Source organism: Scleropages formosus, chromosome 18 (assembly GCF_900964775.1).
Source record: "Scleropages formosus chromosome 18, fSclFor1.1, whole genome shotgun sequence".
Classification (NCBI taxonomy): Eukaryota; Metazoa; Chordata; class Actinopteri; order Osteoglossiformes; family Osteoglossidae; genus Scleropages; species Scleropages formosus.
This window is the reverse complement of record NC_041823.1, coordinates 10740295-10760993: the sequence shown is the minus strand read 5'-3', so window position 1 is coordinate 10760993 and position 20699 is coordinate 10740295. Positions and strand designations below refer to the sequence as shown.

General features: G+C 42.6%; 2 protein-coding genes across 3 annotated transcripts in view; both read left to right on the top strand.

Annotated features, from left to right (window-relative positions):
- The first annotated feature begins 1852 nt into the window (after positions 1 to 1852).
- LOC108940744 (PHD finger protein 20 like 1) lies at positions 1853 to 14069 on the top strand. Of its 2 annotated transcripts, none has more exons than XM_018763105.2 (24): positions 1853 to 1970; positions 3016 to 3141; positions 3267 to 3438; positions 3760 to 3852; positions 4417 to 4501; positions 4680 to 4768; positions 4898 to 5087; positions 5253 to 5384; positions 5470 to 5549; positions 5641 to 5872; positions 6262 to 6441; positions 7113 to 7310; positions 7492 to 7551; positions 7709 to 7999; positions 8861 to 8929; positions 9145 to 9195; positions 9276 to 9383; positions 9542 to 9700; positions 10852 to 11033; positions 11324 to 11423; positions 11672 to 11867; positions 12015 to 12297; positions 12632 to 12800; positions 13044 to 14069. In XM_018763105.2, the coding sequence occupies exons 2-24, from the start codon at positions 3059 to 3061 to the stop codon at positions 13184 to 13186; spliced, it is 3345 nt and encodes a 1114-aa protein (XP_018618621.1). In that variant the 5' UTR covers positions 1853 to 1970; positions 3016 to 3058; the 3' UTR covers positions 13187 to 14069. The 2 variants fall into 2 exon arrangements, with proteins under 2 accessions (XP_018618621.1, XP_018618622.1); XM_018763106.2 differs by lacking the exon at positions 1853 to 1970 and adding an exon at positions 2464 to 2672.
- Positions 14070 to 15142: 1073 nt separating this feature from the next.
- Positions 15143 to 20699, top strand: part of tg (thyroglobulin) — a 38411-nt gene continuing 32854 nt past the window's right edge. The window contains exons 1-9 of the mRNA XM_018762767.2: positions 15143 to 15218; positions 16202 to 16310; positions 16609 to 16706; positions 16816 to 17007; positions 17110 to 17269; positions 18324 to 18430; positions 18797 to 18940; positions 19223 to 19408; positions 19529 to 20590. Of these exons, the coding sequence (XP_018618283.2) occupies positions 15143 to 15218; positions 16202 to 16310; positions 16609 to 16706; positions 16816 to 17007; positions 17110 to 17269; positions 18324 to 18430; positions 18797 to 18940; positions 19223 to 19408; positions 19529 to 20590 (2134 nt within the window). The remainder of the gene's footprint in view (positions 15219 to 16201; positions 16311 to 16608; positions 16707 to 16815; positions 17008 to 17109; positions 17270 to 18323; positions 18431 to 18796; positions 18941 to 19222; positions 19409 to 19528; positions 20591 to 20699) is intronic.

Below are 20699 nucleotides of genomic sequence, written 5' to 3'. Positions count from 1 at the left end.
TAAATCTGAAGGGAGATGAGACTCAAAGACAAACACACCTGCTTTAAATCAAGGTATTTTACATTTATGTGATACTTTTCTATAAATTTCCTTTCAATGTTAAGGTACTTAAATTTTTTAACCATTTAGGCAGCAGGGTGCTGTTATTAGAGTAATTTATGGTACCTTGCTCAAGGGTACCTTGCTCAAGGGTACTACAGCAGGAGGTGGGGATTCAACATTCGGATCCAAAGGCAGTAATTCTAACCACTACACTACTTGTTTTCCTGATGTTATTTCTAGCAATATGCTTCCCTTATTATAATAGGCCTACTGATTATGGTTAAATTCCTTGCTTTATTCCTCATCAAATGTGTATTTTTTTATCTATTACTAGTATTTTATGAAGGGGGGAGCAGGGGTGTACTGGCACAGTGGTGCAGTGGGTTGGACCGGGTCCTGCTCTCTGGTGGGTCTGGGGTTTGAGTCCTGCTTGGGGTGCCTTGTGATGGACTGGTGTCCTGTCCTGGGTGTTTCCCCTCCCCCTCCAGCCTTTTGCCCTGTGTTGCCGGGTTAGGCTCCGGCTCCCCGTGACCCCATATGGGACAAGCGGTTTAGACAGTGTGTGTGTGTGTGTGTGTGTGTGTGTGTGTCTGTGGTATTTTATGGAGCACAAGAAAAGGGATTATCCCCTATTATGCTGCAGAAGAAGTATATTAGATATAAAGTTGACCTTATGAAATTTGTAACGTTGTAGAAAAAACACTTTCAGCAGTGCCAAATTTCAAAATGGATTATACAATAGCAGGAAACTCTTGACATGTCATGTGTGAGGCCTCACTTAGTTTTTAACTGGTTCACAGGAGAAACACAGCGTGTTGTTAGTAGTGAATGCAGTGCACTGTTCTCGGTGGTGGTCGTACGTTTTCTGCAAAAATCATGCATATTTACATTTGCATTAACGTTTATTCATTTAGCAGATGCTTTTCTCCAAGCAACGTACATCTCGGAGAAAATTTGATTTAATTAGAGTTTTATGTATTTTCACGTTCAACCTGATCATATACTTGCTGAATGCTGGAATGACACCTTCAAGAACAAGATGTCTATCAATAAATCTAACATGAAATTGCATTTTAAACAGCTGGTAGTGTAATGCTTAGAGTTGTTGCCTTTGGATCCAAAGGTTGCATGTTTAATCCTTGGCTGTTGAACCCTTGAGTTTGGTTTGAGTCTCACCATCTGCTATGGTATCCTTGAGCAAGGTATTTACCCTAAAATTGTTGCAGTAATATTACCCAGTTGTATAATGAGTAAATAATTGCAAGATTGTAACTGTAATAATTATATCTTAGGACTGTAAGTCACCATAGAGAAAAGCATCAGCTAAATGAATAAATGTAAAGTAAAAGTTCATATAAAAATAGACTGTGTGTATGAGTGTAAGATAGTGTACTTGGGAAATATGAAACCAGAAAAGAGCCAAGTTTTATATATGTAGTTTTGAAACTTGCAGACTGTACAGTTTTTCAACACCAAAACAAACATTTGTTCATAATGACAGCAATAATGCATGATTTATAACTGAGATTTATATCATCATGAGACTGTGACCTTTGCCCTAACAAAACACTAGCCACTTTGGATGGTGCTTCAGCCCTCAGTCCCTTTTGCTAAGCCAGTCTCTAATTTGCATGAACGGTGCTGCACGTTCCAGACGTCTCACACGCAACAGGCGCTTTCGCTCTGGTCATGTGACCTTAACATCTTCTTCCGCTTCTGCTTCAAGTCACGTGTGTAGACGGTGTCGACCTGATGTTACGTCGTGACGTTACGCCCTGACGTTGCCGTGTTTAGGGTCAGGGAGGAGGAGAAGGAGGAGGAGGTGGTGGTAGTGGTGGAGGGGGGGGGGAATGTAGAACTATGACAGATATGAAGAATGGAGAAAGCTGAGTTTCCAAACGTAACGACATGCTTTAATGTATCTAAAGGTAAAGTTTCGCGCTGTGCGATGCCGAGGACGAGTCGCGCGAGTTGTTCCTCGCGATGCACGGGCTAGCATTGTCAGCTAGCTTTGCTAAGGGAGCTAAGCTGCTGGCTAACCTCCCTGGCTAGCTGTAGCAGTAGCTACATGGTCAGCTGCTTAAGTCAGGTCGGGAAGGCTCGTTCCCGGCTGACAGTTCGCCAGCTGTGTGCCTCTCAGTTTCATTGTTTTTTTTAAAACCTTCAGTGCATTTTAAGTGCTTCGCCTCTCTTTTGCAGGCGGCTCAAATGCACTAACTGAGACCCTGATCATGTCATGTGTGTAGCATTAGCTTTGCTGGCTAACCAGCAGCAGCAGCAGCACCAGGCTGGCTGCCTGTCCAGTCCAGATCATGAATAACTTTACTTATTCGTTTTGCTCATCGACGTTAGGGATTATTATTATGCTTACTTTCTTTAATTTCTGTCAGATGATAAATAATGTACTTAGTTTAAGTTGTTAAACTTGCAGAAGACGGAAAAGTCATGGCAAGAAGAGAAAATTGCAAAATTGTTTAGGAAGGAAGGCAGCTGAGCTACAGGCAGACACTGGTTCTGGAAGATTTGTGAAAATCAGACGTTATTCGTTTAAGTAGACAAATATTTAACGACCGTTGGAATGGACCAGCTCAGTTGTTACTGCAGTAACTAGAAATTTATTAACCCTCCAGGTAAAAAAACCAATATATATAATATAAACTGCTAAATTGAGCATGAATGCTTAACAACAGATGTCTACAAATACATGAAATTGAGTATTCACTGCTTCAAATTCAATTATGCAGCTCTTCATACACATTAGGCACTATTAATGTCAGTGTCTACATAAATTAGGCAATATCAATCAATTTTATTTGGTACCGTGATAAATTCGGCAATGGCTGTCAGTGTCAAGCAATGCTAATACCTTGATTAATTAGGCAACATCAAAAAGCATCAGTGAAAGAATGGATTTAGTCTGGTGTCGTCGATCATAACTGTGTTCCTTTCTGTTCTTCCTCTAACTCTATACAGCGTGACAGAAAAGTGGATCTGAAAGGTAAACAAGAGTTTGAAGATGAGCAAAAAGCCGCCTGTTCGTCCAGGAATCACGTTTGAGGTTGGCGCGCGAGTTGAAGCCCAGGACTACTTGCAAAAATGGTATTAAAAAAAAAAAACAGCTCAGAATTTTTAGACCTAAGAAAACGTCAGCAGATGAAAGACATTGAGCACATCCTTTCTACAATCTGAAATGAGCTCAGTATATAACTATGAGATATTCTCAGGTATCCCTCGCGCATTGAGAAGATAGACTACGAGCGGGGGAAGATGCTCGTCCACTTTGACCGCTGGAGCCACCGATACGATGAGTGGATCTTCTGGGACAGCGACCGCCTGCGACCTCTCGAGAAACCAATGTCTCATAAAGTGGGACAAAATGACAAGGAAGAAGCATCTGTAGGTGGTTCCCTCCTCATATTTTGTCCATACACATATATGGCAGACCAGTTAACACATCTTTCAGAATTGCACTTACACTATGATTTTTTTGAACCATTATCTGAGGTGGGAAAGTTAATGTTGGAAATAACTTATTAGGGAAAGGGGTGCAAAATTCAGTCATGCTTCATTATTAGTGCTGTGTGTATTGTAGTAAGGTGAAAAGCAAGTATCTGAGATGCTGTTTTTAATAATTAAAAAAAAAAAAAAAATACTCACTTGGTGAGGAATGTATAACAAATTAACTGTGTATGTGTATTCCATAAATGTCTCATCCAGGAGAGTCTCAGCGAGATAACAGCATCTCGCTTTGATGAGCTTCCTGGGAGTTCAGAGAGCACAGAAGACCAAACCGAATTACAGCAACGACAAGTAATATGCTATAGTTGCACTGATATTTTTATGGTGGCTTCGTGTTGAGCTGCTTGTCTCATTGATGTGTGGGTGGTCTGTACAACCACACATGAAAAAGGGCTGCTACCGTATGTTAGAATCATGTACAACTTGTCAGACATGCTGGGTGTTACAGAATACTACTGCAGTGACATATTTATGCCCACTTTTTTTGTAATTTCTTTTTGTCTAATTGTAGCAGAGAAAATGTTTAAATCATGGGTGAGCTTGCAACTTTGGAAATGCAAGGATGTTACCTTTTTGGGGTAAATTTAAGGTCAAGGTTTGTTAAAAACTGTTTTACTTCAGTTAAACCTGTAGTTTTTTGTTAAAAATTTGTCTTAAATTAATTTACATAATTTATTTGACCATTCAGTACTGAATCACACTTCTAGTGTTTATGCAGAAGCACAGATAGACTCAATGTCATTCATTTTAAGGTCCTGCAGGTTTTTACATCTTACTCAGATTTAACTGAAACTTGAAATTTGAGATCACTAGTGAAATTCATGTATATATGCATTTTTTTGTTTTATTTTGCAGAATTTCAAAGATGGTGAAGAGGTATTGGCTCGATGGACAGACTGCCGTTACTATCCTGCCAAGATAGAAACCATACATGACGATGGTGTGTGTTCTTGAGTACTTCAGGCGTTTTTTCATAAATTCCACACAAGAGACAAAAGTTTTGGATTGATGTCAGAGGAAAAAATTTCGAATAATTTACACATAGCTAGTGTCCAGTTATTTTTCTTATGTTATTTTTTTGTACAAACAACCTGTCTGTTTCATGTCATGCTTTCCAGGAACTTATACTGTGCAATTTTATGATGGAGTTATTCGGTGTGTGAAAAGGATACATATAAAATCTATGCCAGAAGATGCTAAAGGACAGGTATGCATGTTGGCAAATCTTGACTTTTTCTACAGTAAATGTGTATATATACAAGTTGGAGTCTAAATCTCATGTTATGACAGTATTCCTCATGTGTCCTAAGCAGCAATGCCTGTTTCCTTCCCACAGGATTGGATTGCCTTAGTTAAAGCAGCAACAGACGCTGCTAAGGGCAAAGGAGGTAGCAGGCCGCGTACCACTGCCAACAGCAAGGCCAAGGAGACCAGGAAAACGGGGGCCGTGACTGGGAGGTGTGAAAGCGAGGCTGAGGACGACCTGGAAATCGTGGAGGACCCAGCGCCCGATGCTGGGAAATCTGGTACTGCAGTCTAGCATAAAATCACATTTTAAATTGCAATTTATGTCATTCAACACAGTGTGCTTGACTTGATAACTTTAACTATTCACCCACATCAGTCTCACATGTTACTTGAAATTTTGCAGGTTTTTTTAAACTTTGCTGTTTTTCATTGTCTGTTTTAAGTGGCTCTGACTGCTGTTGTTGAAGATTCAAGTCTGTCCCAGGAGAAACTTGAAATGCCAAAAACAAAAAGGAGAAAAACTAGGCAGAGGAGTTCATTCTTTACAAGGAGACCTCGTCACCGGAAAAAGACAGGTAACACCGCTGTGAAAACATAGAGCCTTTGTATAAGGCCTGTTCAAGACATCTCAGTTGAATAAACATGCTCTGCAAATTTTAGCCTCAAAAGCAACAAGTGAAGAATCACCACAGTGCAAAGAAGAACAGAAAGGCCAGGCAGCATTGCCTGATGGTTTCTATGTAAGAAACTGAAGTTTCTTCTACTTTATTCCCTAATATTCTGTAATTCTTTCCTAGTTTGGTTTCATTTCTCTTTCTTAATCTGCTTCAGAGCCCCTTGGATGGAGCACATGAACCGAAGTCACCAGCTGGCAGTGCTCAGTGCCCAGCTGCCCAGGGGCATGTTTCCCGCCTTCCGAGTCCTCCTGTGTCAAGAGAAATAGAGCTGAAGCAGGACTCTGTGGAATCGGACAGGAGTCAGACTCAGACCAGCCTCTCTGCTGGGCCAGGATATATGGAACGGGAAGCCGTATCTGGTTCCCCCGACTCACTGGTTCAGCAGGGTGGGTCATGCAAGCTATTACATGCAATAAAATATGCAAAGTATAGTTGAAGTATGTATATATTACTGTTGTTTGTTAATTTTAAGAAAGTATATTTGAGCTTTCTGGATTTCTGCTGTGTTGATAGTCTTAAATTATTGTAAGGTTATGGAGGTTTTCTGTTGATTACCTATGTCACAGTTTCAAAGGAAGACGCTAAGAAATACTGATTTCTGTAAAATATGCTAATTAACATGAGCCGTACGCAAACTACTCTTGGCACTATAGTAAATCAGGACTGATTTTTATTACCTCACTGTGAGAACATGGAAGGGAAGAGAGTACTGTACAGCTTGAACAATCTAATGCTTGAAACTCATATTTGAGTGAAGACACTTTTTCTGGCACAGGAGGTCCAGTTGCCACAGTTCCTGACGCACGTCGGACCTCAGAGAGCAGGAGACGCTCTCAGCGACTTGCACCGTTTACACCCAGCATCTCCTTCAGACAGACTTGCACAAGCCCACCCTCCCAGGAGGAGGGATGCCAAGAGCCCAAACACTGTCAGGCCAGTTCTGCTGAGTCAGAATGTAAGTAACAACTCCACATACCTCAAAGTTAGTTTAGCTTTTCAGGCAAAGCCCTTGCATTATGGATGGTCAGGAAAATTCTAGTGTACTTTGTAATAAACAACTCTTTAAATTGGGTTTTGGAATTCAAATCCCTCTGCATGTGTGGGTATGCCGGTGCTCTGGTTTCCTTCTGCAATCCAAATGAGTAATTCAGGTGCCTTGCACACTCTAAATTGTATGTTGTTTATATGTTTGTCTGTTTGTGAGAGATTGCACTGTGATAGACTGGCATCTCATTCAGGATATACCCTGCCTCACACGTTGTGCTTCCGAAAGAAGCTTCAGATCACAGCAACTCTTTGTTAGAAAATTGGTTATTAAGAATGTAGTGATAGTTTCCCCAGGGGGCACGGTGGCGCAGTGGGTTGGACCGGGTCCTGCTCTTCAGTGGGTCTGGGGTTCAAGTCCCGCTTGGGGTGCCTTGCGATGGACTGGTGTCCCGTCCTGGGTGTGCCCCCTCCCCCTCCGGCCTTATGCCCTGTGTTGCCGGGTTAGGCTCCGGTTCCCCGCAACCCCGTATGGGACAAGCGGTTCAGAAAATGTGTGTGTGATAGTTTCCCCTTTAAGGACCTGGAGGTAAACTACATGAATTGTTTTTGTGCAAATAACTTCTGCTTGTGTTTTCTCAGCCCAAGGCCCATCCTTTATGCAGCGGTGTACCTCACCCCCCCATGACCCTGGTGTGCATTTGCCATCAGAAGCTTCCTCACCCTCAGCATTGCCATTCCCCCCACATCAGCTTCCAATTGCCACGTGTGATAAAAGTACGGATGCAGATGTTTCCAACCATGTTATTCCTGAAGAACAGACTGCCTCACTGACAGCAGGTAAGGTTTTTATTTTTTAAAATGTTATTTCTCCTACAGTTTTTAAAGGGGTGCAAAGTGTCTTTCCAATTTCTCATTGAGACATGAGGTAAATATATCAATACCTAACATTTCATGTAAGATTCATAAAAGGCTGTTGTCATGTGTCCTTTCAAGTTTGACATAACTCTTCTTCCTTCAGATTCTGGTCTAAAGGTAGCAGCCAGGACTCTGAAGCCAAACAAACATACCAGAGAGCCAAGTATGTCCTTCAGGCCTTATGTAGCCTTGCTGTCTTTTGTTCATGATGATTTAATAAGCTGGAAATCAGTTAAATATGTTTGTTTTGTTTTCATCTATAGCTGACATTTAATTAATACTACCTGTCTTTTGTGGTACTTTTTTATTTTTACATTTAGTAATAAACATGAAGAGATCTGATGGCTCCACATCTCCGAAAGAGCTCCTCATGGACTTAGACCACAACAAGTTCAGGTGTAGGATTCCAGGCTGCGGCAAGGCCTTTCGCAAAGCCAAGCTCCTTGACTATCACCTTAAATACTACCACAATGCTGATAAGGAGGCAGAGTCAGAGGCGGGCTCTCCTGAGGGGGCAGGCCGTGCCAGGGCTGCCTCTGCATCCATGCCCACCTCCAGTCTGCTGGATCCTGTGGGCAGTAAGCGGCGCAGGACGGTTTCCAGCTCTTCCTGTATGCAGGCTTTCCAACTGTCTCTTATAATGTAGCTTCATATTCGTTAGGCTTGCTCTGAAGTTTACTGTGGTCCAGTGTGACAAAGTCTTCACCATATTGAAACCTGTGGTGGAGACTTTGTCAAAATATTTAAAGTAATAAAGTGCCATGATGCATTAGACAAGATGAAGGTCCTTCCAACTAGTGACTGAAAAGGCTTAGCTATACAGTTTATAGCAACTTCTTAGACTGGAGTTTTCAATTTCTGATATGATGATCCCACTGTTTATACTGGTTCTTTCTCCAGTTGAAGATTTCATTTATATTTGACTGAAATGATTGAATGCGTAGTCATGATTAAATAATATTAATCTTACTAAATTAACTGCAGGGCTCACTCATTTTAAAATGTGCCCACTTTGTTGTGGGATACCTTTAACAGTGAAATGATTTTTGCTTTTCTAATTAGAAAATAATTCTAATTATTCCTAATTCTCTTTAAGGATAGGTCAATGTGAACAGAACATTGTGTTGATACACCTCCAGTAATTTTGTTAGACCAAACACAAAGTGGATTTAATTTGATGGAAAAAACATGCAGAATTCTCTTCCTGTGCATTTCATTCAGTGAGATTTGAAAAGAGCTGTAACGGCAAAGTAATTGAAGTGCTTGGCTGCAGCAAAAACTGTCATTCATAGAGGGCCTACAGGAATCGGGTGAAACCCCCTGTATTAGAGCCTTTTTCTTTCTCCTACTTTTCATGATATAACTGTCTTAAAATTACTTATTAAAGTGCAATTGTACTGTATACCTGCTAAGTGGTCACTGTAATCTATTTATTGCAGTTTCTCCTGTTTTTGTGTATCCTACACATTTAGCTCTATCCCCTCAGGGCTCTACCTTTCAGTTTGACTCTTCAGAGAGCTATTCAAAACCACCTAAATTCAGTAAGACACTGGTTTTTTTTCTTACTCACGTAGTTATGTCATGCCAGACAGTCTGAACCAGACATGATAACGGGGAGGTTATTGAAAATGACAGTGCCATGCACCTGGGTTTCTTGTATAATTTCCAGAACTGATACTGTTCAATTTTATGTAGACTTAACTCTTAGTTAAGGTTGTTTCTAGAAATTTGCCATAATTTACTTTTTCTTCTTCAGGGCTGATCAAGACAGAAAAGAAAATCAAGCTGGAGGAAATTCAAACTATTGGTGAGATAATTCTCAAGATTTACATGCTCATAAAATATTCTGCTGTAAAAGTCATTGAAATTACTTTCTATTTTTTATAGGAAAAAGGAAAGACAAGGATAAGGAGCGGAAAGATAAAAAGGAGAAGTTCCCCTTTAGAATTAAACAAAAGAAAAAGAAGAAGAAAAAAAAGAAATCAAAACAGCACAGTGAGTACACCTGTTCAAATTACTTAGCTCTATCAGTTGTAAACAAATGAATTTTCAAGTACATAGTGGGTAATTGATGATGTTGACCCGAACTATGCTACCCTCTGTACAACTATATGAATCCCCTCTACGTATATGTACGCTCTTGTTCTGTCCAGTTTATGAAGATTTTGAGGACGTGTCTCTGGCCTACATGAGGAGATGCTCCTCACCTCTGAATCACTCCTGCAGCACATCGTTTCGACTGCACAGCACCCCCAGGCACACACCCTTTCAGTACCCTAGAGCTATCCTCTCTGTGGACCTCACAGGGGAGAGTGAGTTCAGTCTTCTTTGAATACCACCTACATCTGCTTAGATCAGTCAGTGTATGACCTGTGCCAATGTATGTGAATTTTTAGCTGTTTGAGTATCTTTTCTGATGTTCACATTTTAATGCAACAACAGTCATCTCTTATGTAACGCATTTCTGTATAATGAAAAACCCAACTTGTGAAAGTAACCCCCCCATACAACAGGCTTTTTCCATACAATGGCATTTTTGAGCATTGTACAGATGTGTAATTTTACTTCCTCAACAGATATTTTATTTTGCACAACAGTTTTAACACTTGATAATTTGGAACAGGGATGCACACTTGTTGCCTTAGAAGATGTGTAGTGGTGTCAGTTTGACTATGGTTGTGGATTGACTCCTCTCTTTAATACAGCCACTAGATGGAGAAAAATACTGCTTTAAGCAGTTCATTGAGATGGTTACATTTCTTCCATAACAAAACCAGCTATATGTACCCTACTTCCTCTCTGTTCCATTGACAGTCAGGCAATCACAATTATCAGTTAGGGCAAATAATCGCAATTGATATAATTCCAGCGCTTACTTCTAGAAATACACTATTAACATTTAAACGTTAAGTCAATAATTTAAATCATTTGCAGAGTTTTATGATATAAATACTGTTACTCTAGTATGGATAAAACCTATAGTTGTCAAATGAAGATCTAACTTCAGACATTTCTTAGATTTACTAAGCAGTGTTACTAATGACTTAATGTCCTCATGCTTTTTGCAGAGCAAAAGACATAAGAAGTGAACTTGTGAGTCAATGCTATAATGTGAGGAATGGATGTACTTTAGTGGACTAACATTGATTATGCCTGGCATACAATTTGTACAAAATAGCTTTAAAACTCAGAAGTCTAGAGGTGCTACACTTGAGCTGGAACTGATGTATGCCTAAATTTTGTAATTCAGAATCTTCTTGAAACTTGAGGGAGCTGTTTAGTCATTAAGTGATGCCTTGACCTTTTGACACCACTCAAAGCTTTGGTATACACCAGTGTTCTTCAGGATCAACAGGACAAGAAAAGCTTGGTTCATTTTTCTTGTGGAACATCTTAGTTGTCAACACAGTTACTGTAATGGCTCGTTTAACATGGCAGTTTTGCAATGTCCCTTTTGATCCAGACCTGTCCGACATGGACTCGCTTGCTGATTCCACCACTGAGAGTGCCCTACTGAGCGGGGACGAGTACAGGGCTGCAGACAGCTCCGATCTGGAGCCCGCCATGGCAGAGGAGGAGGAATATGCTGGAGACATTGTGCGCTGTATTTGTGAAATGGATGAAGAGAATGGCTTCATGATCCAGGTGTCCTGTAATGTTTGAACTAGATTCCCCTCACTATTTTTGTATTGCTTTTGATGTCGGTTCAGTATTAATATATGCTTGTGTTTTTATGCGTGATTTTGATTTTTATGGTGAATTCAAATATTGGAAATAGAATTTTTGAAGGTTAGGGAGAAACTGATTCTGTTGGAAGCTCTTGTTAATGTTTGCTTGGTGCCTGCCGTTGTGGCTGATTGGTGTCACACATTCACCTGTTTTTTAGCCTGGTGGTGACTACTGTTAGAAAGTGTTTTCCCATATTCATATTGCAGTGTGAGGAGTGCATGTGCTGGCAGCACAGTGTGTGTATGGGATTGCTAGAGGACTGCATCCCTGACCAGTATGTCTGCTATGTGTGCCAGGACCCCCCAGGTGAGTCGTGAAGTCCGTAAGGTACACACAAAGTGTTCTAGGAAGGCATTTAACGTCTTAATTAGTGTGGCAATTTAGAAATTTCCACAGTCATACTAAGGTTTTTAAAGAGTGAGCAGGATGTTGTTTTCACTTGAAGTAACAAGGTGAAATTAATAGTTGATTCATTCATCCTATAGATGAGGCACATTGCTAGAAAGATGCATACTCCCAATGCTGACAAGGTTTCTGAATGAAAACTTGTACAGGTCAACGGCTAAGTGCCAAATACCGCCATGATAAAGATTGGATGACCAAGGGTCACATGTATGGCTTGTCCTTCCTCGCGGAGAACTACTCACACAGCAATGCCGAGAAGATCGTTTCCACACATCAACTGATGGCTGACGTGTACAGTGTGAGCAAGGTGCTGCATGGCCTGCATCTCAAAATGGATATATTGCAGTAAGTGAGCCTGTAATTTTTATTCTTATTGCTTATTTAATTATGTAAATTATTATTGTGCTTGGAAGTATATTTTTAAACTTTGGAATTAGGTAGATGACAGCTGTCGCTGTTGTTTAACTGTACATGGTGACTTTCCCTTTGAAGGAACAAACACAATCCAAACTTGCACTTATGGACAAGATCATGGGTGCGCTCTGGTGAGGACTCGGTGATGGATGGACTGCAGGACCATGTCCACCTCCAAGCCCCAAGTGCCCACATGGACACCTACATCACCAGCGAGCATAGCTATCAGAAGCCCCCAGGACCTGGGCCGAGGTGCGATAGGGATGCAGGGATGTGGCCAGGCCAGGGAGCACTGTTGCCAGCCGAGCTCATACCACATATGGTGTCACATACAGTGCAATCAGTGGTGAAGGAGGAAGAGGTAAATCTTACTCCCTAACCCAGAACAAAAAGAACATGATATAAACAAATCCTCCTTTGAATGTGGTGTTTACATGCTTACAGGAATTTCTACTATTTCTATAAATCAACTTTTTTTTTTGTTGGAAATAGCAAATGTGAAATTCTTCTGTGTGTGTGTGTGTGTGTGTGTGTGTGTGTGTGTGTGTTAAATTTTTTTATTTGTATCTTTTTTCCCTGATCCTTTTTCCTTCTGTTTATCTGCAGGTTTTAGTAAGATGAATTCTTGTTGTGAACTGATATGTTGTCATAGTATAACTCCCCCCCTTCCTTTTGCCTCTGGTCTGGTTCTGCAGGAGTTGACAGTGATTAGTGTCCCTGGCTTCCTGAATGAAAACTTCTCAGAAGACTCCACAGGTCAGGTGCAAAACTGCCTTCAGTGGCAGCTCAACCTGTTGGCCCACATTGAGGATGTTCAGAGCCAACTGGCTGGCAGAATGGACCTCATTGAGAAGGAACTCGATGGTAGAGAGCCACTTTTGTGTCACATTAAGATGAGATTACACACCACATGACCTGTAAAATCACTTAGTTACAGCAGCCACAGCTCCATCAGAACAATAAGCAGTACAGAAAATATACAGTTGACATGTACGTGTCAGTCATCATTAATTGAAACAGTCAATTGAAGTAGCTGTTTTCTTCAAGCAGTACTTTGATGCTATAATGGGCTTATGGTGCATGTTTCCTTGTCTGTATGTTTCCTAGTCCTCGAAAGCTGGCTAGACTTCACTGGAGAACTGGAACCTCCTGATCCTCTTGCCAGGCTGCCCCAGCTGAAGCGCAGGGTCAAGCAGCTCCTAACGGACCTGGAGAAGGTGCAGCAGATTAGTGCCCTCTGTTCAGTTTGACCATTGAGCTTGGGCCCTGGAACCTGACTTCTGGAATCTGGGCCCTTAATCGTTGGCCCAAGTGAGGTGCTGCAGACTGCTGTACTCTTAATGACAGCACCATGGGCAGTCTTCGTCCACCCAAGGTGCTTTCACGTGGACAGAGGTGTCAACTTGTTTTTCAGTTTCTCACACTTGGGCAGAGTGTGTTGAGACCACAGACAAAAGAAAAGTCATGTTCCTGTTGGATCCTTGTTTGGAATACAACAGAGAAGAGGGGTCAAAGGGGTCAGTATTACTGTACACCCTTATGGGTCTAGACTAGACCTGCAAGGGAGACGAAAGTCTTGCCCAGTTTGGAGTGAAATATTTATAGATTCATTTATATTGTATAAGTCACAAGAAAATAACTGCCTGCAGGATTAAAAAGCTAGAACAATCATTTTCTTATAAATACACCCTTTTAAGTGACACATATAGTGTGTCCATCAAACGTCAATGACGGGCCACGTTCACAAACATCCACTTGTTCTGCATGGCTTATAAAGAGATGAGTTGCAATTAAGAATACTGATAGAGAAGGAAGATATCTGAAGTGAGTGTCACTTCTACAAATTAAAATAATCTTTTCCTTAACATAGTTAAAAATGTTAAAATATTTGGGCCCTAGACTGGGTAATTGAATGAAAAAACATTATCATCGTACAGATAATTACTAGCTCATGCCCGCCTTCCTTCCTTATGGTCAAACAGGTGATTTATTTTAAATGGCATTTGGAGTATCAGTACATATTTTAATAGTGACTTAAGTTTTTATTCAATGTGCCAAGTAACATGAGTACAGAAGACGTACAGCTGCAAGTTCTTATATGTAGCAGTGAGCATGAATGTTGGGTTCAAAGTGCAGGTTTTAAAGGTGTGTGATAAATATATATATATATATATTTAATAGCAAAGGTTACTTTAGCTTATAGTGAGACAAGGTGCTCTTAATTATATTAGTGCGTTTGGAGAAGTCTTAAGACACTTGGACCATGTTGGTCTTCTTTGTGGCCAGTTGATTTCCTTCAACAGGCCCACGTTTGGGTGATGCACATCCTGTTCACACATCATCTGCTCCACAGTTCATTGATATGACATGATCAGTCTTGCCACAGCGTGCTTGTTGGTTGTGTGTGTGTGTGTGTGTGTACCGTAAAATGACAACATTTTGCAGTTTTGAACAATGTACAGTTTTTATAACAAAAAGAAAACCATGATGATGAATACATTAAGAAAATTGATAGATATCTGTATATAGTGTTTTACCAACTGTATGATGTGAAATTTGAAGTAGATAATTCACTTCTGTTCCAGCTGTACATTCAGAATTTATTTAAAAAAAAAAACACAGGCCTATCTGTAAAATACTATATGTAAGACCCGTTAATTAAAGCATTCTGTATAATAAACCTTATTCTGTTTATTTTTTGGCCCCTGCAACACATTTTCAGTTGTTACCTGTGTTCATTTTTAACTTTAATGAATTGACCAGTTTACTTTGACCCATCGGAGAACTCATTATAAATGCAGATTATTTTAATAAAGTTGTTTTCTTTACCAAGATGCTAATCCTTGTGTTTTGCAACGCTCTGCTTTTTCAACCTAGCTCTCTGTGAAGAGGTAAGAGTTTTCTCTTACGCAAAACACAAAATGACGTCCTCATCCTCAGGCCACCAAACAAGTTAAGAGGCCTTGACATTCTCCTAAGGCCACTTGTGAAGTGACACTGTCCTGCCATTGGCCGTCGCCTTCCCTTTACCCTCTCGAAGCGTCAAGCTTCACCGTGTTGGTTGACGCAGACTTTGTCCAGGACGGGTCAGTGTTTGCAGAGCAGGCTCTTGTGACCTCCTGCAGTCTAGGGCAGGATGACGGTGCATATTCAGGTGGCAGATTTATAAATCCTCCTGGGCTGCAGATGGGAAGCAGTGTTCAGAAATGGCTAACAGGAGTCTCATTGGTTTGGCTTGCTGTGTCCTCTACTGGGTTCACCTGTCAGAAGGCAAGACATCAGGTACAGTCATTGTGATCAGCTGTTATTTAGCTTATGTCTTTCTCCAAAGGGACTCAGAATGTTAGTTGTGTGTGTTAAGATTTTCAGCGAAAAGCGTGGGACTGCTTGCGCTAATCTTTTTTCCCACGAGACATTTGGTGAATAAGTTTGATGAGGAAATGTGGTGCCATGTCTTCCCAGCTCTTCTGCAGCAGTTCCCAGAGATGTAGGATTCTTGTATGTTACTTTGGTTTCCCTCTTCTGTCCAGTTCATCCTTTACAGGTGTTGTCCAGGTATACTCTTTTGGCTGGGATTGAAATTATAATAATTTGTTTGTTAGTACAGGTGGGTAACTTTTACAATAATCAGGATAAGATAAGATCCTTCACCAGTGATACCAGAGCAGCACGGATTAGATCCTGGGTCCTTTAGCTACAAGGCCACCATCATGCTCTCAGATTTAATGTTTGATAATGGATCCCTGCTTTCTAGCAAAACACTGATGTGTTTTAATTTGTTTATGCAAAGCAGGAAAGATTTATGCTGGTAAGTAATGATAAAGTTAAGTACTCAGGTTATATAGGTAGTATTTTAGTGGACCCCAGTTCAGATGAAGCATTTTATTCAGGCATACAGTCTTGCAGCAGTGGCCAGGAAGGCAAAGTAAAACTAGTGGCTTTGGGGTTGCAAGTCCACATCCTTAACTGCTACACCACCTTCTGACCCTCTATGGTTCTACCATCCCTCATGATATGTGTGTAGCTGTATGTCCAGTTTTGTATACTGTCATGCTGCTAAGTTTTGGGAGCTAGAAGATTACACACAGCAGTTTGGCAACAGTACAGTTTGTAGTGCTGGCATTTCACTGTGCCTGAGCTGTTTGATTGGATGTGGGTTGGAAGGTGAGATTATAATCTGGGTCCATGGAGTATAAGGCAGCAGCTCCAACCGCTACGCCGCTTGCTGGCACACAATACATTCATACAACATCTCTACCTTCTAGGGTACCAGCTGGAATCAGAGACCCTTTCCGCATGTGAACTGCTCAGGGTTGATGGGGCGTCAGGGCAGCAAGAGCACGTGGCCCAGTGTGCAGAGGATGGCAGATTCAGGTACCCCTCCCGTTTGCTGACAACACGTTTTTCACCATCTCGTGTAGATGCTTCCTAATCTTCTGACTAATCTCATGAACAAAGGTTGGTTATAAATATTTATCGTTATCATGAACTTTTCTGGTGAGTCGCGGTCTTTGAAAGCGCCACTAGGTCTGGCTGATCGTGACAAACCCAATGGAAGTGCTGGGATTCCAAAACCAGCGAGCTGTCTGACCCTTTCTGATGAAGTAAAACGAGGTTTTAGACAGAATCCGGCAACGGAAAACACCGTGTGTTGTTTTTTTTTCTTTGTCAGACATGTGCAATGCAGTCGCGGTGGGGACGAGTGCTGGTGCGTGAATGCTGTAGGTGTCGAGATTCCTGGGAGCAGGCAGAAGGGATCAGCTGTACACTGTAGGTTTATTTTCCCATTGGATTAGTTTCTGTGAGCATCCAGGTTTGGGTACAAGACTGAAAGCCTGGTATGAGTGAGAAATCACTGCTTGTGGCTCTACGCTCTCAGGTCTTACGCCATGCCAGCTCCGTCGGCAGCAGGTCCTGCTCAGCGGTGAGGACGCCGCGCAGGTGCCCCTGTGCTCCGACTCCGGAGGGTACCGACCCATACAGTGTGACCGCACCCTAGGCCAGTGCTGGTGTGTGGACCAGGATGGAGAGGAGATCTATGGAACACGCCAGAACGGGGAGTTCTCTCGTTGTGAGTGTGGAACGAAAACTGTCCAACCGTCCACGTTCCTTGGTGAGGTATCGCCTAGTATAAACACCAAGTTGCCTTTCCTCTTGTGACCTTTCCCTCCAGGTCCAGGGAGCTGCGAGATCCAGGAGCGACGTCTCCTCCACGGAGCCGGCCAGAATTCCCCTCCCCAGTGCTCAGCAGATGGGGGCTTTCTGCCTGTCCAGTGCAAGTTCATCAACACCACAGACATGAGGGAGGTCGACCTGCTGCTCACCTTCAACCGGTGAGGGCGAGCAAGTCCACCTCTCACCACGAGATGCCGCCGTCACGCACAAACAAGGAGTCTTGCACTGCAGCTCATTTTGAAATCCTCCGAGATGAAGTCTTGCTTTTTGTGGAAGTTTGTGTGTTTTCCTCATTATGTTTACGAGAGAGTTCTGCGGATGACTGCGTACAGAAGATATGGAAATATATAAGTGGCCGAGTGAATAAAATGAGTTCCAAGGTGCTTGGGGAAATACCGTATCGTTTGTTCTTTAGACAGCGTTACCTTGAAAACAATGGTTAAAAGACACATTCCAGTTTTTTTATAGGGGAAGCACAACGAGTGGTGAAGAAAGAAAATAAAATCCCCCTTTTGATTTGTGAGATTCCAGACATAGCGGGAATGACTTCCAAACTATGCAGCGCGGATAGCTGGAAGATGTGTTGGGATGATGACAAAGTTCAGGAGAGACCTCCGTGCACCAGACCCAGCCGGGAGCTGGAGGATTCTAGGATAATAGCCAGGCCCCTGACGCTTGAAGTGCGGGGCCGGCCGGGTTCTGCAATGGCCTGCGATGTACGCCCCTGGCCCTGACCTGTTCTTAAACTGTCATCGTTCGTCTTCCGTGCTCAACTGCCTATTGGCAGGACCCAACTTTTTTTTTTTGCTTCTGGCTCCTGCGTATACGTCTCGGTCACTGAAAAGTGGAGTGTGGTTCAAGCCATGTGTCATAAAATGGAACGACAAAGCCAAAGTGAAATTAAACGCTTTTTTCCAGACCTTAGAATTGTTGGAAAAATATATGTTTTTCTTTTTATAACACCACAAAACGCCAAATATTTCCCACTTGTGAAATGTTAAAGAGAGAAAAGGAAAAACAAAGTTTCTGCACTTTTTCAGAAATGCATATAAGGCTTTTAGAAAAATCTCTTGCTGTCATAATTAGCTTCAATTAAGATGTGTCTTAATACAACATAGTCGATAACCATGTGCTACACTAGTAAAACTATGCAAGCCAGTGTATTGTTGCGCTGTTTTACTAAGCTGAATCTTGTTTTGCATTCTGTCTTAGATCACCAGAGTTGTTCCAGACATTCAGCGGCTTCAGGCGATTGTTTCCGGAAATCTCCAGCTACTGCTTCTGTGCCGATAGTCTTGGCAGGGAGATGCCTAATACAGGTCAGAATCTGTAGGTGTGGGAGGACTGGAAATAGAAGCTCTGCAAGAAATACATATACATTTAGCTGACACCTTTCTCCAAAGCGACTTAGTGCTAATCTACCTACAATTATTTACCCATTTATACAGCTGGGTAATTTTACCAGACCAATTTAGGGTAAGTTCCTTGCACAAGGGTACTACAGCCAGAGGTGGGATTCGAACCTGCAAACTTTGGGTTCAATGGCAGCAGGTCTAACTACTTGGAGGAAATAGTTTTTGATCCTGTCCATATCGACCTTACAGATTGTGTTTACATCTCATTTAATGTCTAAATTGTCGGATAACTATTGGAAAGGTCAAGATGCTGCTCTTCCCTCTGCTCAGGTGTGGAACTGCTGCTGGACGAGGTATACGACACAGCCTTTTCGGGCACACAGTCCGGTCTCTCCTTCTCTCAGTCCAATATATACCGTGTCCTGCAGAGGCGATTCCTGGCTCTGCAGCTGGCTATCAGTGGCAAGTTTCGATGTAAGTGTTTCTATGCAGAAGTCAGAGAAGTCACACTGACTGAGTTATAACAATTTTGGGGACTTACCTGGCTTCTAACTTGGCTGCAGGCTTCCCATCAAGTATTCCGCAAAAACTGAAATCAAAGTATACCTCTCTAAGTGTTTTTTTGGATTTTATGGAGTATAGATTCCATGACCTCAATAGGCTCAGGTTCATTTTGAATAAAAATTAGGGTGTAATTGTTGTTTTCCTATGTGTGTGTGTGTGTGTGTGTGTGTGTATTTTGCTTATCCCCTGCAGGTCCGTCAAGGTGTGAAAGTGAGAGATCGTCCAGCCTGAAAGCAGGGAACGTGTTTGTCCCCACTTGTGATGCGGATGGAACCTACAAGCCCGTGCAATGCCAGCCTGGTGGTCAGTGCTGGTGTGTAGACTCTTCTGGGAGTGAGGTTCTGGGAACCCGGCGACGTGGCGGGCCACCCAACTGCAGTGAGTGTTTCACACGCCCATCCAGGCTTTAGGAGACATGGCTGAACACAGTAAGACCTCTTTCACTTGTAGATGAAGTCTTTCCACCAATGAGACCTTTTGGTTCCTTCATTTATTCAGGAGCTGCAGGAAGAGGCTGTCCCTCAGAGAGACGACAAGCCCTCTCCAGGATCTTCCTTGGTCCATCTGATGATTTAAGCCCACTGGACATGTTCTCGGGGAAACAGGCGGACAGGGAGAGAGACCCCATTCCCTTGAGCCTCTGTAGCCCAGAAGTACAGGAACTGTTGGCTAAGTCTGGCCTGCTTCGCTCGGTGCCCCAGACAGAGCAGTTTGACATGGGAGATGTTCTTTCTGAGGTCATTCAAGGCATGTTCCCTACAGGAGCCTTGGCCCTCAAAGCCCTGTCTGTCACCACTAATCCAAAACGGCTGCAGGAAAACCTCTTTGGAGGGAAGTTCTTGAAAAATGCTGGGAACTTCAACTTCACTGGTGCTGTTGGACTGAGGGGTACTTTTAGTTTCAGGCAGGCATTCGACCAAGTGGGCCTCATGGAGATTGGCAGTGACCTCACTCAGCTGGCCAAGGTTTTCTCCCCAGAGATGGACTCCAGGCCTGAGAACGTGAACTTGGACCAGGAAATCCAAGATTCTTTTGGCCGGCCCATCAATTTGAAGAATAACCAGAATCTTATCAAGCTATTGGGAACGACACTGGAGAACGAGCAGTTCTTTACCACGTTGCGAGACATCATCATCCTCTCGAAGGCAGAGGACAGCACAGAACTGGGCATTCTCTTCCGGGCTGCGTTCCAGAGCTCCCGGCAGGGTGCCTGCAAGCGAGACCCTGAGGTTCTGTACGTGCCCCGCTGCACAGATTCTGGGCAGTACCAGGAGGTACAGTGTCAAGGACCAGTGTGCTGGTGTGTCGACCCCCAGGGGTTGGAGGTTGCCGAAACGCGCTTGGTGGGCCAGAGGCCCAGGTGTCCTTCACAGTGTGAGAAAGAGCGGAAGGCAGCCATGATGTTGAAAGCCAGCCTGTCTGCAGGGTCGGAGCTCTTCATCCCGAAGTGCGAGGCTGACGGGACCTTCGCCCCTCTGCAGTGCTCAGGGAAGAACTGCTTCTGCTTGGACAGCAAGGGAGGGAAGCGCCGCTTCATTGTTGTTGGCCAAACTAAGCAATGTGAGACATTTTTGTACTTGTATCAGCACGTTGTTTTATGCTTCAAACGTCACGGAATTAGGTGATTTATGAGCGTTTTGGATTCCATCGAACATCTGTGTTACTTACA